The sequence below is a fragment of the Mobula birostris genome, chromosome 13, assembly GCF_030028105.1.
Source record: "Mobula birostris isolate sMobBir1 chromosome 13, sMobBir1.hap1, whole genome shotgun sequence".
In the NCBI taxonomy this organism is placed as follows: Eukaryota; Metazoa; Chordata; class Chondrichthyes; order Myliobatiformes; family Myliobatidae; genus Mobula; species Mobula birostris.
The window spans coordinates 23,947,640-23,972,927 of NC_092382.1; the positions used below are offsets into that span (position 1 = coordinate 23,947,640).

General features: G+C 44.3%; 3 protein-coding genes across 5 annotated transcripts in view; 1 reads left to right on the forward strand and 2 right to left on the reverse strand.

Moving 5' to 3' along the window:
• The window catches only part of LOC140208596 (uncharacterized), a 587,054-nt gene that overhangs the window by 142,106 nt on the left and 419,660 nt on the right, over nt 1-25,288 (reverse strand). The window lies entirely within an intron of this gene.
• The window catches only part of LOC140207852 (uncharacterized), a 74,149-nt gene that overhangs the window by 42,308 nt on the left and 6,553 nt on the right, over nt 1-25,288 (forward strand). The window contains 1 exon segment of the mRNA XM_072276403.1: nt 3,241-3,489. Within this exon segment, the coding sequence (XP_072132504.1) occupies nt 3,241-3,489 (249 nt within the window).
• LOC140208592 (uncharacterized) lies at nt 1,932-20,422 on the reverse strand. 3 transcript variants are annotated; one of them, XM_072277373.1, is made up of 2 exons: nt 17,097-20,422; nt 1,932-2,305 (listed from the first exon to the last, which is right to left on the reverse strand). In XM_072277373.1, the coding sequence occupies exon 1, from the start codon at nt 20,016-20,018 to the stop codon at nt 18,225-18,227; it is 1,794 nt and encodes a 597-aa protein (XP_072133474.1). In that variant the 5' UTR covers nt 20,019-20,422; the 3' UTR covers nt 1,932-2,305; nt 17,097-18,224. The 3 variants fall into 3 exon arrangements, with proteins under 3 accessions (XP_072133474.1, XP_072133472.1, XP_072133471.1); XM_072277371.1 differs by lacking the exon at nt 1,932-2,305 and adding an exon at nt 11,148-11,802; XM_072277370.1 differs by lacking the exon at nt 1,932-2,305 and adding an exon at nt 11,148-12,121.

Here is a 25,288-nt window from a genome sequence, read left to right on the forward strand (position 1 = left end):
CGTGGATTTGTGCGTGGAAGGTCATGTTTGACCAATCTTATTGAATTTTTTGAAGAAGTTACTCGGAAAATTGACGAAGATAAAGCGGTGGATGTTGTCTAGGTACTAATATTGAAGTAGCAAAATGGATTCAACAGTGGCTGGATGGGAGATGCCAGAGAGTGGTGGTGGATAACTGTTTGCCAGGTTGGAGGCCGGTGATTAGTGGTGTGCCTCAGGGATCTGTACTGGTCCAATGTTGTTTGTCAATATATTCATAATCTGTATGATGGGGTGGTAAATTAGATTAGTAAGTATGCAGATGATACTAAGATAGGTGGAGTGGTGGATAATGAAGTAGGTTTTCAAAGCTTGCAGAGAGATTTAGGCCAGTTAGAAGGATAGGACTGGACCCATTTAGAAGACTGGACCCATTTAGAGGACTGGACCCAGTTAGAAGAGTGGGCTGAAAGATGGAAGATGGAGTTTAATGCTGATAAGTGTGAGGTGCTGCATTTTGGTAGGACTAATCAAAATAAGAACATACATGGTAAATGGTAAGGCATTGAAGAATGCTGCAGAACAGAGGGATCTGGGAATAATGGTGCATAGTTCCCTGAAGGTGGAATCTCATGTGGATAGGGTGGTGAAGAAAGCTTTTGGTTTGCTGGCCTTTATAAATCAGAGCATCGAGTATAGGAGTTGAAATGTAATGTGAAAATTGTACAAGGCATTGGTGAGGCCAAATTTGCAGTATTGCATACAGTTCTGGTCACCGAATTATAGGACAGATGTCAACAAAATAGAGAGAGTACAGAGGAGATTTACTGGAATGTTACCTGGGTTTCAGCACCAGAGTTACAAAGAAAGGTTGAACAAGTTAGCTCTTTGTATGAACTCGCGGGTCTCTCTGTAGGTTGGATAACCGAATGAATCCCTTCCCACACCGAGCAGGTGAATGGCCTCCCTCCAGTGTGAACTCGCTGATATACCTTCAGTTGAGATGAGCAAGTGAGTCCCTTCCCACAGTCTGAACAGGTGAATGGCCTCTCCCCAGTATGAACTCACTGATGTATCTGTAGATCAGATGATCGAGTGAATCCTTTCCCACAAACTGAGCAGGTGAATGGCCTCTCCTCACTGTGAATTGACTGGTGTTTCAATAGGGTGGATGACTGAGTGAATCTCTTCCCACAGTCTGAGCAGGTGAACGGCCTCTCCCCCGTGTGAACTCTCTGATGAACCTTCAGTTGAGATGAGAAATGGAATCCCTTCCCACAGTCTGAGCAGGTGAATGGCCACTCCCCAGTGTGAACAGACTTGTGTACCAGCAGGTTGGATGACTGAGTGAAACCCTTCCCACAGTCTGAGCAGATGAACGGCCTCTCTCCACAGTGAACTCGCTGATGTACATTCAGGTGAGATGACTGAGTGAATCCCTTCCCACACACTGAGCAGGTGAATGGCTTCTCCCCAGTGTGAACTGACTGGTGTGCTTGTAGATTAGCTAACTGTGTGAATCTCTTTCCACAGTCTGAGCAGGTGAACGGCTTCTCTCCAGTGTGAACTCGCTGATGTACCTTCAGTTGGGATGACTGTCTGAATCCCCTCCCACAAACTGAGCAGGTGAACGGCTGCTCCCCAGTGTGAACTGACTGGTGTGCTTGTAGGTTAGCTAACTGTGTGAATTCCTTCCCACAGTCTGAGCAGCTGAACGGCCTCTCTCCAGTGTGTACTCGCTGATGTACCTTCAGATTAAATGAGCAAGTGAATCCCTTCCCACAGTCCGAGCAGGTGAATGGCCTCTCCTCAGAGTGAACTGACTGGTGTCTCAGTAACTGAGATGACATAGTGAATCCCTTCCCACAGTCTGAGCAGGTGGACGGCTGCTCCCCGGTGTGAACTCGCTGGTGAGCCATTAGGTCAGATAACCAAGTGAATCCTTCCCCGCAGGTTCAGCAGATGACCAACCTCTGCCCAGTGTAAACTGACTGGTGTGTCCACAGGTGGGAAGACCGACTGAATCCTTTCTCACACACACAACAGTTGAATGGCCTTGTCCCGGTGTGAACTTGCTGATGTACCTTCAGTTGAGATGACGGAGTGAATCCATTCCCACTGTCTGACCAGATGAATGGGCTCCCCCCGTGTAAAATGATGAGCATGACAGTCGGTCAGATGATCGAGTGAATTCCTCCCCATAGTCTGTGCAGGAAGGATGATCGAGTGAATCCCTTGCTCCACTTCTTAAATATCTGGACAGAGACAGCAAAAGTGGCGTGTTGTGTTTGAGATTCCCGGAGACGAATTCCTTCTCATTTTTGACCTGTAAAAAGATTTACAAAATCCATCAATGGGTGTACGACAACATTTCAGATGAGATCACTTGAGTTATCAAGGTGTGATCTGGCATCACACTGTTCCAGTGAAGTTCAACCCAAGTCGGAGAGAGAAATCATCTTCTAACTGGGCACAGTGCTGCTATCTGGAGTGACCATCAAACTCTCTGATGCTCTTCCTGTCTCTATAAGAATGGGGCATTTCTGCCATCTCCAGTCTGTGACCTGGCTCAGTTTGACTCTCTCCATTGGTATTATTCCCTGTTCGCACTGAGCTGCATGGGCGACTGGCCCCACAGGAACTGAAACACTCTCACATAAATATCCGGCAGTGCATTCCACGCACCCACCACTCTCTGTGTAAAAAAACTTACCCCTGACATCCCCTTGGTCCCTATTTCCAAGCACCTTAAAACTATGTCCCCTCATATTAGTCATTTCAGCGCTGTGAAGAAAAACCTCTGACTATCCACATGATCAATGCCCCTCAACATCTTATACACTAAAAAGGGCTCTAAACATAAACAAGGAAATTATACATTGCTTTGAAGATTTGTCGGAAGTATACAAAATTATGAGGGTATAGATAGGGTAAATGCAAGCAGCTTTTTCCACTGAGGTTGGGTGGGATGACAACTAGAGGTCATGGGTAAGTGGGGAAGGTGAAAATTTAGCAGCAATATTTGGAAAAGCTCTTCACTGCTATGGTCGTGAGAGTGTGGAATGAAACACCAGCAGAAGTGGTGAATATGAGCTGGGTTTCACCATTTAAAAGAAGTTTGTTTGGGAGCCTGGATGGTAGGGGAATGGAGGGCGATGGTCCCAGTGCAGGTAGTTGCATTCATTCTCGTTTCGGGCGTGAAGGAGCTCTTTGATCATGTCAGGTCATGGCATGACTCGCTCTTCTCGGGCTGGTTTGCAGTTTTCTGTGGGGCGCATCCATCGGCTCCTACGGAAGGGTCACTATGCCATGCTTGTCTACCTAGCGGCAGTGCTAGAATACCTGACGGCTGAAATTCTGGAGGTGGCAGGCAACGCTGCTCGAGACAATAAGAAGACCAGGATCATTCCCCGCCACCTACAGCTCGCTATCTGCAACGACGAGGAGCTCAATAAACTGCTGGGAGGGGTTACTACCACCCAGGGTGGCGTCCTGCCCAACATCCAGGCTGTGCTGCTCTCCAAGAAAATGGGACACCCTAGCAAAGTTTATACTTAAATACAACAGAGGCAAGGTAGTTGCATTGGACAGCTTAAATATTTATTCGGAATTGACTTGATGGGCCAAATACCCTGTTTCCATACTGAACTTCTCCATGTTTCTATGACAGAGAAGCTGGCCAAACTTGGTTGGAAGGGAAAAGGTAGGAGTGACAATGGAGCAGCAATGGCTGGAGTTTCTGGGAACAATTCGGGATACATCCCAAAGAAGTGGAAGCATTGGAAAGGCAGGAGGACACAACTGTGGATGAAATGAGAAGCCAATGCCAATATAAAACCCAAAGAGAGGGCAAACAAAAGAGCAAAAACTGCTGGGAAGATTTTAGAAACCAACAGAAGATGATTAAAAAAAGTCAGATGAGCTCAGGGGGTGGAATTATGATATTGTAGTCATTAATGAGTCTTGGTAGCACCCAACAGTCTGAGGTATTTAGAGGAACAAAATATTCGGGGCCTCAATATCTCTTGAAAACCAAGGTACAATATGATAATTCCCCGTCCTGAGCTCATCTGGCTTTCCTACGATGCTTCTTGCATTGTGATGTACATAGCTCAGCACATTCATCGCACCATACTCAACCATTTCATCGCTGACTCTATCTGAGGTCTAAACAACATCTGACTGGTGTCAAACATAGAAACATAGAAAATAGGTGCAGGAGTAGGCCATTCAGCCCTTCGAGCCTGTGCTGTCATTCAGTATGATCATGGCTGATCATCCAACTCAGAACCCTGCACCAGCCTTCCCTCCATTCCCCCTGATCCCCCTAGCCACAAGGGCCATATCTAACTCCCTCTTAAATATAGCCAATGAACTGGCCTCAACTGTTTCCTGTGGCAGAGAATTCCACAGATTCACCACTCTCTGTGTGAAGAAGATTTTCCTCATCTCGGTCCTAAAAGGCTTCCCCTTTATCCTCAAACTGTGACCCCTCATTCTGGACTTCCCCAACATCGGGAACAATCTTCCTGCATCCAGCCTGTCCAATCCCTTTAGGATTTTATACGTTTCAATCAGATCCCCCCTCAATCTTCTAAATTCCAATGAGTATAAGCCTAGTTCATCCAGTCTTTCATAATATGAAAGTCATGCCATCCCAGGAATCAATGTGGTGAACCTTCTTTGTACTCCCTCTATGGCAAGGAAGTCTTTCCTCAGATTAGGGGACCAAAACTGCACACAATACTCCAGGTGTAGTCTCACCAAGGCCTTGTACAACTGCAGTAGTACCTCCCTGCTCCTGTACTCGAATCCTCTTGCTATAAATGCCAGCATACCATTCGCCTTTTTCACCACCTGCTGTACCTGCATGCCCACTTTCAATGACTGGTGTATAATGACACCCAGGTCTCGTTGCACCTCCCCTTTTCCTAATCGGCCACCATTCAGATAATAATCTGTTTTCCTGTTTTTGCCACCAAATTGGATAACTTCACATTTATCCACATTAAATTTCATCTGCCATGAATTTGCCCACTCACCTAACCTATCCAAGTCACCCTGCATCCTCTTAGCATCCTCCTCACAGCTAACACTGCTGCCCAGCTTCGTGTCATCCGTAAACTTGGAGATGCTGCATTTAATTCCCTTGTCTAAGTCATTAATATATATTGTAAACAACTGGGGTCCCAGCACTGAGCCTTGCGGTACCCTACTAGTCACTGCCTGCCATTCCGAAAAGGTCCCATTTATTCCCACTCTTTGCTTCCTGTCTGCCAACCAATTCTCTATCCACATCAATACCTTACTCCCAATACCCTGTGCTTTAAGTTTACACACCAATCTCCTGTGTGGGACCTTGTCAAAAGCCTTTTGAAAATCCAAATATACCACATCCACTGGTTCTGCCCTATCCACTCTACTAGTTACATCCTCAAAAAATTCTATGACATTCATCAGACATGATTTTCCTTTCACAAATCCATGCTGACTTTGTCCGATGATTTCACCGCTTTCCAAATGTGCTGTTATCACATCTTTGATAACTGACTCCAGCAGTTTCCCCACCACCGACGTTAGGAGAACCAGTCTATAATTCCCTGGTTTCTCTCTCCCTCTTTTTTAAAAAGTAGGGTTACATTAGTCACTTTCCAATCCTCAGGAACTAGTCGAGAATCTAAAGAGTTTTGAAAAATTATCACTAATGCATCCACTATTTCTTGGGCTACTTCCTTAAGCACTCTGGGATGCAGACCATCTGGCCCTGGGGATTTATCTGCCTTTAATCCCTTCAATTTACCTAACACCACTTCCCTACTAACATGTATTTCCCTCTGTTCCTCCATCTCACTGGACCTTCTGTCCTCTACTATTTCCGGAAGATTATTTATGTCCTCCTTAGTGAAGACAGAACCAAAGTAATTATTCAACAAACTCTCCCTCATTGCCACAAAAACAAAGGAGCTGATTGTGGACGACAGGAGGAATGGAGACAGGCTAACCCCTATTGACATCAGTGGATCTGGGGTTCAGAGGGTGAACAGCTTTAAGTTCCTCGGCATAAACATCACCAAGGATCTCACATGGTCTCTACATACTGGCTGTGTTGTGAAAAAAGCACATCAGCACCTCTTTCACCTCAGATGGTTGAAGAAGTTCGGGATGGGGCCCCAAATCCTAAGGACTTTCAACAGGGACACAACTGAGAACATCCTGACTGGCTGTATCACTGCCTGGTCTGGGAACTGTACTTCCCTTAATCGCAGGAACCTGCAGAGAGTGGTGCGGACAGCCCAGCGCATCTGTAGATGTGAACTTCCCACTATTTCAGGACATTTACAGAGACAGGTGTGTAAAAAGGGCCCAAAGGATATTGGAGTCCCAATTCACCACAACCACAAACTGTTCCTGCTGCTACCATCCAGGAAACGGTACCACAGCAAAAGGACCAACAGGCTCCAGGACATCATCTTCTACCAGGCCATCGGATTGATTAATTCATGCTGATACAATTGCATTTCTATGTTATATTGACTGTCCTATATACAAACTATTTATTATAAATAACTATAAATTACACATTGCACATTTAGACAGAGATGTAACATAAAGATTTCCACTCCTCATGTATATGAAGGATGTATGTAATAAAGTCAATTCAATTCAGCCTCTCCACTATCTGTTCTGTCAGTCTGGCTCCCATTCCCCCACAACTTATTTTAACCACATCATCCCACTCCCCCAACTCTAGCACTAGCAAGCCTTACCAATAGGATATTGGTCCCCTCTTGTTCTGTTCCTCTAACTAACAAATCCCCTATCACCCCTTTGACTTTCCTCTGCCAGGTAATCCCCCCCATCAGTTTCTAAAGTGGTCCACCTGCTGTTGTGTAAGATGGCAACAAGAGTACTCTGCGATGGCTATTTAACCTCATTCCCCTTCCTGACTCTCACCCAGTTTACTGTATCCTGCACCTTGGGTGTAACTCACCTCTCTTCATGTCATATCTATCACCCCCTCCGACTCCCAGCTGATCCAGAATTCATGCACTTCAAATTCCAACTCCATAAAGTGCAGGGTTACAAGCTGCAGCTGGATGTACATCTTGTAGGTGAGGGCATCAGGGACACTGGAGGTCTCCCCACCTTCTCACCAATGTCCCTTCTAATTTGTAATGACCAGTGTGCACATAAATCTTGTACTGTACATTCTTTTACCCAGTGACAACATGTGCACTGTGAATTTTATATAGAGAGGTATGCCTTTCAACAGCTAGCAAATCACAGTCAGTAAGAACTTTGATCTCCTCTGGGTTTGATTGATTTCATCTGCACTCTCACACAACCTATGTAGCAGGCCTGTAATGGGTAATGAAGGATTTTTTCACCAGAACTTTTGCACATTGTCCATATGTGTTTCTCTTGCTAAATGATGCTTGAAAAAGTCAGATTTCCAAATATCACTCCACTTCTTCCCACTTGTAAATTCTCCAGCAACTTTTGCATCACCACAATACACACAGGTAACACCAGTTTCTGTATTGTACATAAATATTTCCCCTGAACCCTCCCCCAGGTGACTGACGGTGGTGAACTCAGTGATGGCAATGCCAATGAATATGAAGGGAAGGGCAGTAGTCTGTCTCATTGGAGTCTGGCACATTTGTGATGTGAAAGCTACTTGTTGCCCAGGGCAAAGGTGTTTGATATCATTATGTACCCAGAGAGAGTGGGACAAAACATGTTCTCACGGGTAGAAAGTCCAGAACAAGAGGGAGTAGAACCAGCAACAGACACAAAATGCTGGGGGAACTCAGCAGGCCAGGCAGCATCTATGGAAAAGAGTACTAATGCTGAGTTCCTCCAGCAATTTGTGTGTGTTGCTCGGATTTCCAGCATCTGCAGATTTTCTCTTGTTTGTGACTGGAGGCAGAACAAAGGTGATTTTCACAACAGCTGATGTAAAAGATTTTGTTCCCTTTCTCCGAGTTCCCGATCCTTGCATTTAGACAGCTGGAGCTCAGCTCTGTCTGAGAGACCCATCGGTTCCCATTCCCTCATCAGCCGGAAGCTCCCCGGGGCCCGTGTACGGATGGTGGGGCTGAGATTGAGGGAAGAGAGCAGGACTGTCCCGGGATTGCGGGTCACGGAGTCCGGAGTCACAGCAACTACCCGAAGTCGGTGTTGAAAACGCCGCCCGGTGAGACCCCCAACCCGGAGACCCCTTCTCACCTCAACCGATCATCCGGGGCCTTTTGTGCCCCGCGCGCTGGTGAGCTCGAGCTTGGTCGGTTTAACGGCTGGGCTACTGATCACGTGACCATCCCCTTCCCCACCGCTGTCAGCACAGGAGTCAGGCGCTGCTGTATTCCCATTGGTAGGAAGCAATGTCAATCACTGCTTCCAACCAATAGAGGAGGCAGGCCAGCCGAGAGGGCGTTACCCCCGCTGACTCCGTCTCCCGAACTTTCCGTCACGGCGGGACAACCGTCAAAGTAAATGTCCGCTTTCTGATTTATTTCCATTTCCCTCCGAGGGAAGTTGGGGCGTTTGTGAAGCGTCTCCTGCGGCCGGAGTCTGATGTGTCGCTGAGAGGTAGGAGGAGACCGCTCGGCCCGTCGGTTTGATGCCGGTTCCCCGGGGAGGGAGAGGATGAAGACGGTGAGAGAGGGGGCGGACAGGATGTTTGTCCCGGTGGGGACAGGAGGGGCTCATCTGTGGAAATGTCTGAGCCCACGGTGGTGGCGATTCACCACATTGGGGGGCAAACACCGGCAGACTGTTGCCCTGCAAGCGGGGCCAATGGTCCGGGCAAAGTGACAATTATTTGTGTTTTGTTGAGACTGTACCGGGAATATGGTGTAAAATCCCGCTCCCCACACTAACACGGGTCACACAGACCAAAGAACAAACTGCCGGAGGAACTCAGTGGGTCGGGCAGCATCTGTGGAGGGAAATGGACCGTCAACATTTCGGGCCGAGACCCTCCCTCTGGACTGAGAGTGGACGGGAAATAGTCCGAGAAAAGAGGTGAGGGGTGGGGATGGGGCAAGAGCTGGGGAGTGAGAGGTGGATCCAGGTGAGGGGGAGGTGGGAAGGTGGAAATAGTGACGGGGTGGGAGGTGAGTGGTTGGGGCAACACGGGGCTGCAGAAGATGGAAATTAATTCCATAGAGGATTAACAAAGAGGTTAGAGAGTATTTGTTATGGAGAGTGCAATGAAGATTCACCAGACTGATCCCTGGAGTGGTGGGGTCATCATATGAAGAAAGATCAAATGTGATAACCCTTTCATTTAGAGAATCGAGGACTGAGAGATGAAGACATTGAAATGCACAACATCATTACCGGTTGAACCAGGGATCCCAGTCTCTGAAAATGGGGGTGGACTGTACGGGACTGAGATGAGGGGAAATGTCTCCATTCTGAGGGTGGTGAATGTCTGTAAATCCCCACCACAGAGGCCGGTGAAGACTCAGTATCGTCCTCACATAAAAAAAAGAGGCCAGCAGATGTGTGGAGACTGAAGGGATCGAGGAAATGAGGATCGGGCAGAAACATGTGGCTGAGATGGGAGAGCAGCCGCCATCTTGGTGATGGTTCGAGGGGCTGAATGGCCACCTCCTGCTGATTCTCACTTGGTGTTTCAGTGTTCCTGTCCAGTGAGCCCGGAGGAATGTGAATAGAAAGTAGAAACATAGAAAAACTGCAGCAGTATAGAGGCCCTTCGGCCCACAATGCTGTGCCGAACATGTTCTTACCTCAGAAATTACCCAGGGTTACCCATAGCCCTCTGTTTTTCTAAGCTCCATGTACCTGTCCAGGAGTCTCTTCGAAGACCCTATTGTCCCATTCCACACACTCACCACTCTCTGTGTAAAAAAACTTACCCCTGACATCTCCTCTGTACCTAATCTCCAGCACCTTAATCCTGTGTCCTCTTGTGGCCACCATTTCAGCCCTGGGAAAAAGCCTCTGACTATCCACACGATCAATGCCTCTCATCATCTTATACACCTTATCAGGTCACCTCTCATCCTCCGTCGGTCCAAGAAGAAAAAGCCGAGTTCACTCAACCTATTCTCATAAGACATGCTCCCCAGACCCGGCAACATCCTTGTATATCCCCTCTGCACCCTTTCTATGGTTTCCACATCCTTCCTGTAACGAAGCGACCAGAATTGAGCATAGTACTTCAAGTGCAGTCTGACCAGAGTCCTACATTACCCTTCGCCTTTTAAATTCAATCCCACGGTTGATTAAGGCCAATGCACCGTATGTCTTCTTAACCACAGAGTCAACCTACGCAGCAGCTTTGAGTGTCCTATGGACTCGGACCCCAAGATTCTCCTGGCGGAGAATCTCACCTGGTCCCTAACACCAGCTCCATAGCAAAGAAAGCCCAGCAGTGTCCTTACTTTCTGTGAAGGCTGAGGAAGGTCCATCTCCCACCCTCCGTCCTCACCACATTCTACAGAGGACGTATCGAGAGCATCCTGAGCAGCTACATCACTGTCTGGTTCGGAAACCATCTCGGATCGCAAGACCCTGCAGTGGATACTGAGGTCAGCTGAGAAGATCATCGGGGTCTCTCTTCCCACCATTGGAGACACTTACACCACACACTGCATCCGTAAAGCAAACAGCATTGTGAAGGACCCCATGCACCCCTCATACAAACTCTTCTCCCTCCTGCCACCTGGCAAAAGGCACCGAAGTTTTCAGGCCCTCACGACCAGTCTATGTAACAGTTTTTTCCCCCCCAAGTATTCAGACTCCTCAATACTCAGAGCCTGGACTGACACCAACCTACTGTCTTGTTTATTATTTATTGTAATGCCTGCACTGTTTTGTGCACCTTATGCAGTCCTCAGTAGGTCTGGAGTCTCGTGTAATTTTGTGTTTTTTTACGTAGTTCAGTGTAATTTTTGTATTGTTCATGTAGCACCATGGTCCTGAAAAACATTGTCTCGTTTTTACTGTGTATGGTACCAGCAGTTATGGTGGAAATGACAATATACAGTGCCTTGACTTGACTCTGATCCTCCGCACTGCCAAGTCTTACCATTAATGCTATATTCTGCCATCATCTTTGACCTAATACAATGAACCAGCTCACACTTATCTGGGTTGAACTCCATTTGCCTCTTCTCAGCCCAGTTTTGCATCCTATCAATATAGATATAGATAGATAGATATACTTTATTAATCCCGAGGGAAATTTGGTTTCGTTACAGCCGCACCAACCAAGAATAGAGCGTAAATATAGCAATACAAAAAACCCCAACAATCAAACACCAAAATGCAAACTATGCCAGATGGAAAATAATTCCAGGACCAGTCTATCGGCTCAGGGTGTCTGACCCTCCACGGGAGGAGCTGCATGTTCGATGGCCACAGGCAGGTACGACCTCCCGTGCTGCCAAGTGTTGTATCACGGTGGAATGTGGCCGAAGTCCAACAGTAAAAAGTTCAATATCCAGTCTGCAAACACATTCCTCAATCATAATATACCCCGGATTGCACTATCCGTTGTTAGCCAGATCAGTAAGCACCGAACTCCTTCACGCTTACCGCTCTCAGTGCACTTCCGGTCAGCCGGAATGGAATTACCCACCGAACTCCTCTTCTCCAAAAGTCTCTGTTGTCTCGACCCGGTCCTCTTTCCTCGACTTTGTGATCCCCCTCTGTGTGTTTTCCTCCGGATTTCAGCTGGGGTGTCCATCGCTCTGTTCGCTAAGCCGGCCGGTGTTTGCTGGTCCGTGAAATATACAGTGCGACCTTGCTTCTGTCTCGCATGTTGGGATGTAACCATTTCCAGTGCTAAAGAAAACCCAAAGAAAACTCTCTCTACCAGCATGTTAGACAGCGTGCAGCTTCGACGTGTTACCGTGAGAAAAAAAATACAAAAAATAACGGAAATTAAAAAGTAAAAGGAATAGATCGGATTGGCTGTACCAGGCTGCATGCACGACTGGTGCATGTGCAAGATATATCTTCAAGCCAACACTTTAGATAAAATTTTAGTATCAAAATTGAGTAAAGAGATAGGTCTATACGAAGAGCATTTAGTAGGATTCATATTCTTTTTGAGAATGAGCAAAATGGAAGCTCCGTAAAAAGACTCTGGTTGTCTTCCTTCCTGTAAGGGTAGAACATAAATGTGGTATAAGCAAGGAGGAAAAAGCCTAATAAAATTCTCCAGAGAATCCACCGGGTCCTGGGGATTTCCCAGAATGCAATTCTCAAATAGCCTGAGCAATTTCATCCTGGGAAATAGGTTGATCCAATTGCCTACGATCATCTAATGAAAGATTAGGAATATTTAATTGATCTAAAAAATTATTCATTGCAATATTATCATTAACAGAGTCAGATCTATACAATTTAGAATAAAATTCTCTAAAAGTTCATTAATTTCAAGGTGGTCAGTTGTCACGTCCCCATTAATTTTATGTATTTCTTTAATTTGCCGCTTGGCTGAAAATGGCTTCAATTGATTAGCCAGTAGCTTACCAGTTTTATCTCCGTGAATATGAAGTTGACTTCTATCTTTTAAAAGTTGGCTTTCAATTGGATATGTTAAAAGAAGATCATATTTAGTTTTAGTTTCAATACGTCTCTTATATGTTTCAGGATCAGGTACAGAAGCATATTTATGGTCCAGTTGCTTTAACTGATTGGCTAATTCATTTCTTTCTTTGTTAGCTTTTCTAATGATGTTTGCAGTATAAGAAATAATTTGACACCGGATGTACGCTTTAAAAGTATCCCATATAATCAGGCTAGACGCCTCTTCCAACGTATTTTCTTCAAAAATAAAGAGTAATTTGATTCTCCATAATTTTTTTAAAAAATCCTCATCGGATAACAGAGTTGAATTAAATCGCCAAAATCTACTCATGGGGATAGGACCAGGAAGATTTAAAGATAGAATTACAGGAGAGTGGTCAGAGATAGCAATCTCTTTATATTCAATTGATCGAACTAATGGAATCATTTGACTATCAATAAAAATAAAGTCAATCCCGGTATAAGAATGATAGACATGAGAGAAAAAAGAATACTCCCTGTCCGTCAGATGAAGAAATCGCCAAGCATCAACTATACCACATTTAGTTAGAAAAGATTGGATAAACAAAGCTGATTTATTAAGTGTGGCTGGTTTAACAAATGAGTGATCAAATACTGGATCTAACCAGCAGTTAAAATCTCCTCCCATCACAAGGGCGTAAGTACACAAATCTAGCAAATATGAAAATAGACGCTCAAAAAATCCTGGATCATCTACATTGGGGGCATAAACATGAGCAAAAACAATCAACTTACTGTCTAAACTCCCTGATACAATAACAAAACGACCATTAGGGTCCGAAACAACTTTATGCTGAATAAAGGGAACTGTAGTATCTACAAAAAATCGAAACTCCACGGGATTTTGCGTTAAACGAAGAGTAGAATTCCTTACCCTTCCACTCAGTAAAAAAAACGTAAGGTATCACAGCTGTGTATGTGTGTTTCTTGTAAAAAAAAATAATGGGTGCTTTCATTTTTTTAATATAAGCAAACACTTTGTTCCTTTTGGTGGGGTGATTCACCCTTTCACATTCAAACTAAACAGGTGAATATTTCGAACCATTTTAAATACCAATCAACATGTAATTAAAAGATCTGGCCATAAGTTATTAAAACTAGAAAGCAAACCGTAAAGTAAGGTATTGAAACAAACAATCATATATTCAACCCAACACAGCTCCCAGAGAGAAATAGGCCCTACCCCCTCCCCTACCCAAAGCGAGAAAGCTGACCAATAGAAGTACCGGCCCCAAAAAATCCTGTTGACAGAAAGAACTCCAGTCCTGCGATGTCATTATGTCCCTACCAACACACAACATAAAAAGTAAAACAACTTAGTATTTGAAAATGTGAAAGGATCAATTTAAACAAATTCAAAGAAAGCTGTATTAAAAGAAAGCCTCAAAAAGGGATAAAATAAAGTAGTATCAAAAAATATATGACAAAAGACAATATATGAACAGCCAAAACGTAACCTTATTTCAAATTCATATTAACAGAAGAAAAAAACTTGATCAAATAAGAAGTATAACAGTTTTAGAATTCATCCTTCAGAAACTCTTTTGCATCTTCAACTGAATTTATTCTTTTTCGCAATCCGTTCTTCAAAACAATACTCAGACGTGCGGGGAACTGAAGAGATGGTTTATACCCTTTATTATAAAATTCCGACATAACTTCTTTATATTTCATGCGATCAGCCAAAACTTCAGGTGAATAGTCTTCCACAAATCTAACCTTGCAATTTTGGAAATCGATCATTCCTTGTCTCCGGGTATGGTGAATTAAAAGGTCCTTCATACGAAATTCATGAAAGACTAGTCTGATCGATCTGGGTTTCGCCACCAAGGACAATGGCTTCAAAGTCAGAGAGCGAGAAGCTCGATCGAGCTTCAGCTCAGATGTGAATAAAGCAGGGAAAATCTGCTTCAGAAAGTTTGCAAAAAACTTCGAAGGGTCAGCGCATTCAATTGATTCTTCAAGACCCAGGATTCGCAAGTTATTTCTCCTATTTTTATTTTCGAGACTGATGATCCTTCTCAGCATTTTATCATTGGATAAAGATAACTCTTTGCAGAGTTTAATTGTATCTTCAGTGTCCTCTTCAAGTATCATTAGCTTCGCAGTATTCTCCTGAATTTGGTTCTCATGCTCAAATAAAGTTCGCTGAATTGTATCCAATTTGCTGTTAAGCCGTTGAAACTCTTCACAGAATTCCTACTTTTGCCGTTTAAGTAAGTCACTGATTGAATCCAAAGTGACTGCGGATTCATCTTCTGTTTCTCTTTCTTTTGCAAACGCTTTGGTTCTTTTCCCAGCCACAGTAAAGCAGTATTGAAGTTTTATAATAAGGTTTCAAAAAAAAAAGACTGGTAGAGACAATTAAGTAAACAAGGTAGGAGCAATCGAAAAGCGGCCAACAGGGCTCTGACTGCTTCTTATATCTAACATATGCTTCCTTCTTCCACTTGACGAGTTGCCTCGCGTGTTTCGTCAGCCACGGTTCCCTTTTCCGACCATTTTTTCCTTGCCTCAGTGGGACAAACCTATCCTGAACCCAGCACAAGTGGTCCCTAAACTTCCTCCACATTACTTCTGTGCTTTCACCTTTCAACACCTGTTTCCAATTTACTCTCGCTAGTTCCTGCCTCATCCATTCATAGTTAGCCCTTCTCCAGTTAAGCACTTTCCCATTTTGTCTGTTTTTATCCTTTTCCATAGCTATGCTGAAGCTAAGGGAGTTGTGGTCACTCTCACCAAAATGCTCCCCCACCAAGATGTCTGCCACCTGACCAGGTTCATTACCCAGAACTAGATCCAGTATGGCCTCTCCTCTCGTTGAACGGTCCACATACTGTGTCAGGAATCCTTCTTGAACACACCTGACAAATTCAGCCCCATCTATCCCCCTTGCAGTCAGGAGGTGCCAGTCAATATGAGGGAAGTTGAAATCACCCATAACTACAACCCTGTATTTCCTGCACCATTCTAAAATCTGCCTGCTTATCTGCTCCTCGATGTCCCGAGGGCTATTTGGGGGCCTATAGACCACTCCCGGCACAGTGATTGATCCCTTCCTATTTGTGACTTCCACCCACACCGACTCAGTGGACACCCCCTCTGCAGCGACCTCCCTTCCTACAGCTGTGATACTATCCCTGATCAGTAATGCTACTCCCCCCCTTTTCTACCTCCCATCCTATTCCTTTTAAAACACCTAAACCCCGGTACCTGCATCAGCCAATCCTGCCCTTCCTCCAGCCAAGTTTCAGTAACGGCCACAACATCGTAGTTCCACGTACTGATCCATTTTCTAAGTTCATCCCCTTTATTCCTAATACTCCTGGCATTGAAATAGACACACTTCAACCCCTCGAACTGGCTACATGTATGTTTTGTCCCCTGCCTGCCCTTCCTCAGCAACTCAGAACACATAGCATCATGCCCTTGTCCTTCTACCCTCATCTCTGCACTCACATTCTGATTCCCACCCCCCTGACAAACTAGTTTAAACCCTCCCCAACAGCTCCAGCAAACCTGCCCACCAGGATATTGGTTCCTTTCCAGTTCAGGTGCAGCCCGTCCTTGTTGTACAGGTCAGACCTTCCCCAGAAGAGATCCCAATGCTCCAGAAATCTGAACCCCTGCCCCCTGCACCAACTCTTCAGCCACGCATTCAACTGCCATGACTTCCTGTTCCTACCCTCTCTGTCTCGTGGCACAGGCAGCAATCCTGAGATTACCACCCTTGAGGTCCTGCTTTTTAACTTTTTTCCTAACTCCCAATATTCTTACGCTCCAAAGAATAAAGACCTAATTTGTTCAACCTTTTGCTGTAACTTAGGAGATGAAATCCAGGCAACATTTTAGTAAATCTCCTCTGTACTCTCTCAATTTTATTGACATCTTTCCTATAATTCAGTGATCAGAACTGTATACAATACTCCAAATTTGGCCTTACCAATGCCTTGTACAATTTCAACATTACATCCCAACTCCTATACTCAATGCTCTGATTTATAAAGGCCAGCATACCAAAAGCTTTCTTCACCACCCTATCCAAACGAGACTCCACCTTCAGGGAACTATGCACCATTACTCCTAGATCCCTCTGTTCTACTGCATTCTTCAATGCCCTACCATTTACCATGTATGCCCTATTTTGATCACTCCTACCAAAATGCAGCACCTCACATTTATCAGCATTAAACTCCTTCTGCCATCTTTCAGCCCACTCTTCTAAGTGGTCTAAATCCTGTCTGCAAGCTTTGAAAATATTCTTCATTATCCACAACTCCACCTATCTCAGTATCATCTAATACTTACTCATCCAATTTACCACCCCATCATCCAGATCATTAATATATATGACAAACAACATTGGACCTAGTACAGATCCCTGAGGTTTAGTCATCAGAGACAATTGTGCTGTCCCTCACTTCCCACATCCTACAATCAGAGCACTGGACTGTCCTATCTACTGCCTCCATTACCAACTCCTAAGTTAATCAAAATAATTAAAGAAACATACCCAGCCTTACCTTACTGGGAGCAAGCTCGTCCTCTGCCTCTTCTCGCCGAAACCTCTCGAGCCAAAGCCTCAAAGCTCCACTCCTTCACTGGCCCACTCACTCACTGGCCGCTCCGCTTCAGCTACCCCTCTTTTTACTTGTTTGTTGAGCTTCTCAATTTACAATTGCCCAATCAAATTGCTTGGTCCCCTGACCTTGATTGCCCAATCAGCTGCATTCTGAGCTGTTCAAATTTTGATTGACATGATTGCACAATCCAACTGCCAGAACCTCTCGAGCCAAAGCCTCAAAGCTCCACTCCTTCACTGGCCGCTCTCCACTCCAGTCCATATAAAACTCCAGTCCCAATAAAGGTGAATATGCAGCAGAAGAAACTCCTCCCATGCTCAGTGACCAGGGTGCAGACTGGGTGTGGTGAGCAGCAGCAATAATTGCAGAGTTCAGCACCAACAGTCACTCTCAAAATTGCATTCAGCAACGGTGATGGACAAATATCCAGCAAGCAGCTTATTGAAACATTCCAGTACTATGTCACAAGTGTAACATGCTGTGAGGTTTCACTGCTAATGGAATGGCCTCTCTGCAATGCATCACTGCTGAGGTAACGGTTTCTCTGTAGCAGCAATGTTTAGGTTACGACTAGAGACAACAGGGTTTTGGAACGCAGGGCTATCCAATGAGAGAAATGTTGTTCTTTCTTGGGAGTCTGGAAGAGAGATTTTTGCAGTCTTTTGCCGGGGAGCGATGAGAAGACATGAATGGAGAGATTGGGCCTTTCTTCTTCATTATTTTTTTTACTCGTTCTATAGTCAAAGTAAGAAACTATAAAGCCCAAACGTTTAATCACAGATTATGTACCGTTTGTTTTCTCAGGGTACTGATTTGTAACAGGGAACACATCAAGCAGCATCCACCCAAACAAGATTTCTTAAGACTGGCCGGGCTGGGGGGGGGCTATCACCCCCTATATTAAGCTGCCAGTCAAAGTGAGAGTTACATCAGGTTAGAATACTGAGTGAATCGCTTCCCACATTCACAGCTGTCGAACGGCCTCTCCCCACTGTCAACCCAATGATGCACATTCGGTGCAGAGTGCTCAGAGAATCTCCTCCCAAAGTCTGAGCAGCTGATCGACCTCTACTCGGTGTGAACTCGCTGGTGTTTCTGTAGATTCGATGACCGAGTGAATCCCTTCCCACACACTGAGCAGCTGAATGGCCTCTCCCCTGTGTGAACACGCTGGTGTCTCTGTAGATGAGATGACCGAGTGAATCCCTTCCCACAGTCTCGGCAGGTGAACGGCCTCTCTCCAGTGTGAACTCGCTGGTGCATCAGTAGTTGAGATGACGAAGTGAATCCTTTTCCACAGTCTGAGCAGGTGAACGGCCTCTCTCCAGTGTGAACGTGCTGATGTACCTTCAGTTGATATGACTTAGTGAATCCCTTCCCACAGACTGAGCAGGTGAACGGCCTCTCCCCAGTATGAACTGACTGGTGTGCCTGTAGTTCAGTTGACCAAGTGAATCCCTTCCCACAGACTGAGCAGGTGAACGGCCACTCCCCAGTATGAACTGACCGGTGTGCCTGTAGTTCGGATGCCTGAGTAAATCCTTTCCCACAATCTGAGCAGGTGAACGGCCGCTCCCCACTGTGAACTCGCTCGTGTCTCTGTAGGGTGCATGACTGAGTGAATCCCTTCCCACAGACAGAGCAGGTGTACGGCCGCTCCCCACTGTGAACTCGCTGGTGTGCCATTAGGGCGGGTGACTGAGTGAATCCCTTCCCACAGTCTGAGCAGGTGAACGGCCTCTCCCCAGTGTGAACTCGCTGATGTACCTTCAGTTGGGATGAGGAAGTAAATCCCTTCCCACAGTGCAAGCAGGTGAACGGCCTCTCCCCAGTGTGAACTCGCCTATGTGCCTTCAGTTGGGATGAGCAAGTGAATCCCTTCCCACAGTCTGAGCAGGTGAATGGCCGCTCTCCAGTATGAACTCGCTGGTGTACCTTCAGTTCAGATGACTGACTGAATCCCTTCCCGCAGTTCGAGCAGGTGAACGGCCGTTCCCCGGTGTGAACTCGCTGGTGTACCTTCAGTTCAGATGACTGAGTGAATCCCTTCCCGCAGTTTGAGCAGGTGAATGGCCTCTCCCCAGTGTGAACAGACGAGTGTACTTGCAGGTGGGATGATCGAGTGAATCCCTTCCCACACACTGAGCAAGTGAATGGCCTCTCCCCAGTGTGAACTCGCTGATGTACCTTCAGTTGGGATGAGCAAGTGAATCCCTTCCCACAGTCTGAGCAGGTGAATGGCCTCTCTCCAGTATGAACTAGCTGATGCACCTTCAGTTGGTATGAGCAAGTGAATCCCTTCCCGCAGTCTGAGCAGATAAACGGCCTCTCCCCGGTGTGAACTCGCTGATGTACCTTCAGGTGGGATGAGCAAGTGAATCTATTCCCACACATTGAGCAGGTGAACGGCCTCTCCCCAGTGTGAACAGACCAGTGTGCTTGTAGGTGGGATGGCCGAGTGAATCGCTTCCCACACACTGTGCAGGTGAATGGCCTCTCCCCAGTGTGAATTCGCTGGTGTCTCTGTAGATGAGATGACCGAGTGAATCTCTTCCCACAGTCTGGGCAGGTGAACGGCCTCTCCCCAGTGTGAACTCGCTGATGTACCTTCAATTGGGATGACAAAGTGAATCCCTTCCCACAGTCGGAGCAGGTGAACGGCCTCTCCCCAGTGTGAACTCGCTGATGTACCTTCAGTTGGGATGACAAAGTGAATCCCTTCCCACAGTCGGAGCAGGTGAATGGCCTCTCCCCAGTGTGTACTGACTGGTGCCTCAGTAGGTGAGATGATTTAGTAAATCCCTTCCCACAGTCCGAGCAGGTGTACAACCTCTCCCTAGTGTGAACTTGCTGGTGAGCCATTAGGTCAGATGACCGAGTGTATTCTTCCCCACAAATTCAGCAGCTGACCAGCCTCTGCCCAGGGTGAACCGACTGGTGTGTCCACAGGTGGGATGACCGACTGAATCCCTTCTCACACACAGAACAGGTGAATGGCCTTGTCCCAGTGTGAACTTGCTGATGTACCTTCAGTTGAGATGACCGACTGAATCCATTCCCACTGACTGAGCAGGTGAACGTGTAGGTCCTTGTGTAAAATGACGGGCGTGCCAGTCTGTCAGATGATCGAGTGAATCCCTCGTCACAGTCCGAGCACAAAGGATGATCAAGTGAATCCCTTGCTCCACTTCTTAAATATCCGGCTAGAGACAGCAAAACTGGCTTGCTGTGTTCGAGATTCCCATAGACAAATTCCTTGTCATTTTTAACCTGTAAAAATATTTACAAAATCCATCAATGGGTGTAAGACAGTATTTCAGATGAGATCACTTGAGTTGTCAAGGTGTGATCTGGCATCACACTATTACAGTGAGGTTCAATCCAAGTTCGAGAGAGAAATCATCTTCTAACTGGGCACAGTGCTGGTATCTAGAATGACCAACATATTCTCTGATACTGTTCCTGTCTCGATAACAATGGGAATTTCTGCCATCTCCAATCTGTGACCTGGCTCAGTTTGACTCTGTCTATTCGTATTATTCCCTGTTCCCACTGAGCTGCATGGATGACTGGTAGGAACTGAAACACTCTCACACAAATAGCTGGCAGTGCATTCCACGCACCCAGCACTCTCTGTGTAAAAAACTTACCCCTGTCATCCCCTCGGTATCTATTTCAAAGCACCTTAAAACTATACCCCCTCGTGTTAGCCATTTCAGCCCTAGGAAAAAACCTCTGGCGATCCACACGATCAATGCCCCTCATCATTTTATACACCTAAAAAAGGCTCTAAACATAAACAAGGAAATTATACATTGCCTTGAGGATTTGTTAAAAGTGTACAAAATTATGACGGTATAGATAGGGTAATTGCAAACAGCTTTTTCCACTGAGGTTGGGTGGGATGATGACCAGAGGTCATGGGTAAGTGGGGAAGGTGAAAATTTAATGGGAACATTTGGAAAATCTCTTTATTGAAATGGTTGTGAGAGTGTGGAATGAGATGCCAGCACAAGTGGTGAATGTGAGCTCGGTTTCACCATTTAAAAGAAGTTCGGATGGGAGCCTGGATGGTAGGGGTATGGAGGGTGTTACATACCTCAAGGAGATGTGATTTTTTTTGTGAGAACGATGTAATGCTCTTTTGGAGGTCACCTGATGTAATTTTCCCGCCGATGTGAGGTCACGTGAGGACATTTTCACCATGGGTATATAAGGGAAGACCTCAGATGACGCAGTTAGTTTTTAGTTTTTAGTTTTCCAGCTAGAACGTGCGTCTGTGTCTCCGTTTCTATTGCGTATTTGTTTTTATGACGCAGTTTCATTTTTAAAACGGCATGTTACGTTCTGTTTGAAGGTACAATAGTGCTGGACTGGAAATTTTTGCTAGATGTGTTGATGTACCTTTTTCCAGCAGTATTGGAGAGTGAAGACTTTTTCGAAGTACAGGACCCGAAGGACTAAGAGAAATCAGGAATGTTTGGCAGCTTAATAAATGATCGACCTTATTGAGTCTTTGTTGAAGGAGTAGCGACCTGCATCGAAGATAACTCATACCAAAAGAGCAAGGTAGTTCATGCAAGGTGCTCTCTAGAATTTATGGTCTGTTGTTTTAAGCCGTTTATTTCCTGCATCATGAATCCTTTGGTCAGAACAAACAGGAAAGTCGTGTCAATGAAGAAGTCCTTCTCCAGAGAAGTCTCTCCCAATTGAATGTATAAATCTGTTGGACTTTCGAATTTACCATTTTAAGAACCGTATTTGACTTTACCACTTTATGTACTGTTTTCACATTTAACGCTTTAAGAACCAGTGCCAAGTGACGATTTGTTGAACGGCTGCATAACTTCCGGTTAAGGTTTTTGTTTGTTTTTATATTGTTTATCCGTGTTTAATAAATGTTTGGTTGTTTTCCTATAACCTGTCTCGATTGATATTCATTGTTGCTGGTTACATAACATAATTTGTGGGGGCTCAGCCAGGAGATGTTCCGATTTTGAGGTTAAGTGCTGATAATTGCCATTCTGATTTGGAAAAGGAAAATACCCGATTTTTTTGAGTTGGATTGGTGTGTGAGTGGTATTCGGCAACAATGAATATTAACGAGTTTATGGACATGCCTGACTCGGTGTCTTTAGTGAATGCAAAAAAACCTGAGGTATTGGAGATTGCGAGGAGGTTGGATATTAAAGGAATTACAAAGAATACCACAAAGGCTTTAATACAAAGAAAATCGCTGAGCATTATATTAATTTGAAAACTTTTGATGATGAGGTGTTAGATAGGTTTCCAATGACTAATCTGGAAATGCAGTTGCACCTTGAACAGTTGACGTTTGAAAGATTTAAAGTGGAAATGGCCAAAAGAGAGGCTAATTAAAAAAGGGCATTTGAAGAAAGGGAAGCTGAAAACCGGAGGAAATTTGAGTTTGAGATGGAGAAATTAAGGATGGGAAATCAGTCTTCTGGTTCTAAGAAACAGTTTATTGCTAGTCGTGAGGTTATTTTGGCTCCTCCATTTAATGAAGCTGAAGTGGACAAATATTTCCAGCATTTCGAAACCGATGCACTGAGTTTAAAGTGGCCGAAAGAGCAATGGCCGCGTGATGTTACGGAGTGTAATTAAAGGCAAGGCACAACAAGTTTATACAGCTTTAAATGCTGATCAAGCACTGGATTATGATACTGTTAAACAGCATATATTAAAGGCATATGAGTTGGTTCCGGAAGCGTATAGAGAAAGATACAGAAATTTGAAGAAATCTGTGGAAAAAACTTATGTAGAATTTGCCTATGAGAAATCTATGTGTTTTGAGAGATGGGTTTCCTCTAAAAATGTGAATGGGGAGTTTAATACATTAAAAGAGTTGATTTTACTGGAGGAATTTAAAAGAAGCATTCCTGTTGAAGTGAGAACATACTTAAATGAAAGGGACATTGCTACATTGCAGGAGATTGCTAAATTAGCTGATGAATATGCTTTAATTCATAAGAATAAATTTTCTGCAGGTAAAATTTTTAAAAGGAAAAATAGCACAGAGAGTCAATGTAAACCAGAAATTAAACCTGAAGTGAGTGAGAAAAGTAAGGATGAAGGGAGACATGTGAAGGAAAGACATTTTTGGTATTATTTGTAATTATTGTAAGAAACCTGGACATGTAATAGCTAATTGCTTTTGATTGAAAAAGAAAGAGAAAGAAGCCGACCCAGATGCTTGTGTGCAGCATATTGAAACACCTTTAAATTCACAGGGTTTAGAAAACATTAATGAAGATGTGTCAGAGTCTGACCAAGTTAAGAGGGGATATGAAACTTTTATAACAGAAGGATTTGTATCCTTGAAAGAAGGATCTAATTCAGTACCAATAAGAATACTTAGAGATACTGGAGCTTCTCAATCACTAATATTAGACAGTGTGCTAAAATCTGAAGTCTGACTAAAGTCTGACATTGTGAGGTAAATTATATAAGAGGAGTTGGGAGTGCCCTCATGCCAGGACATTTGCATAGAGTAAATTTAAGGTCAGGATTAGTTACAGGGATTGTTAAAGTAGGGCTACAATCCAGTTTAACTGTGAATGATGTTTCTCTTTTGTTATGGAATGATTTAGCATGTGGACAAGTTTTTCCTGAAGTGCATTTGAAAATAAATTCAAATTCTGAGGAACCACAGAGGGAATCTAACACAGATTCTTCCTGTGTTGTAACAAGAGCTATGGCTAAAAAGACTGATGTACAGGATGAGGTTGTTACCCATGACAGTTCAACTCAAGATTCGAATTTTGAGGATGTATCAGAAACTTTCTTACCTACGTTATTTGATCAGGATTTTGGTGGTAAGTCTGACCAGGAAGATTTGTCTTTATCTCGGAAGGAGATGATAGCAGAAGAACAAGCTCTTTCAGATAGTGAAATTGAAAAAGTACCAGTGGGATATTATTTTGAAAAGGGACTATTAATGAGAAAGTGGAGAGCACCTACAATTCCTGCTAGTGAGGAATGGGAGGTTAATCATCGGGTAGTAGTTCCTAAAGTTTATCGAAATGAGGTTTTAACTATGGCTGATAGTATTCCTTTGGGTGGTCATCTAGGTGTAAAGAAAACTATGAACAAAGTTTCTAAACATTTTTATTGGCCTAGTTTAAGACAAGGTGTAGCGACATTTTGCAGAACGTCCCATACATGTCAAATTGTGGGTAAACCTAATCAGGTTACTCCAGTGGCCCCACTGCAACCAATTCCAGTACTTGGTGAGCCGTTCTCAAAAATCATTGTAGACTGTGTAGGTCCTTTGCCAAAAACTAAACCTGGACATCAATATTTGTTAACTATTATGTGCACAGCGTCTAGGTTTCCAGAGGCAGTACCTCTTAGGAATATAACAGCCAAAACTGTGACAAAGGGTCTTATAGTTTTTTTTACTTATTTTGGGTTGCCTAAGGAAATACAACCGGATCAAGGTAGTCATTGTATGTCTGGATTGTTTCAGCAAATAGTTTATAAACTGGGAGCAAAACAGATTATCTCATCAGCCTATCATCCAAAATCACAAGGAGCCTTGGAGAGATTTCATTCTACATTAAAAACTATGATTAGGACATATTGTGTGGAAAATGAAAAAGACTGGAATGAAGGTATACATTTACTACTTTTTGCAGTATGAGAGGCAGTACAGGAATCATTAGGTTTTAGTCCTTTTGAACTTGTGGTTGGGCATAGAGTTTGAGGACCTTTGGCCTTGTTGAAAGAACAGTGGATTAATAAAGAGGTACACACTAGTTTGCTAGATTATGTTTTTTTTTAATTTAAAGAAAGATTATATAAAGCTTGTAGCTTGGCAAAGGAAATTTTAAATTAGCTCAAGAGAAGATGAAGACTTGGTATGATAAGGAAGCTAGGATGAGGTCATTTAAGCCTGGAGATAAGGTGTTGGTTCTTTTCCCAGTGCAAACGAACCCATTACAAGCTAAATTTCATGGTCCTTATGAGATTAAATCTAAGGTAAATGATGTAGATTACGTGATAAAAACCCCAGATCGGAGAAAGACAACACAGCTGTGTCATATAAATATGATAAAACCATATTAAGAGAGAGACTGCTGCTATGACTATTGTGATCAATAATGAGTCTG

Bases quoted from the DNA above. Each gene is read 5' to 3' on its own strand.
- LOC140208592 (XM_072277373.1), bottom strand. From the start codon at position 20,018: ATGGCTCACCAGCAAGTTCACACTAGGGAGAGGTTGTACACCTGCTCG.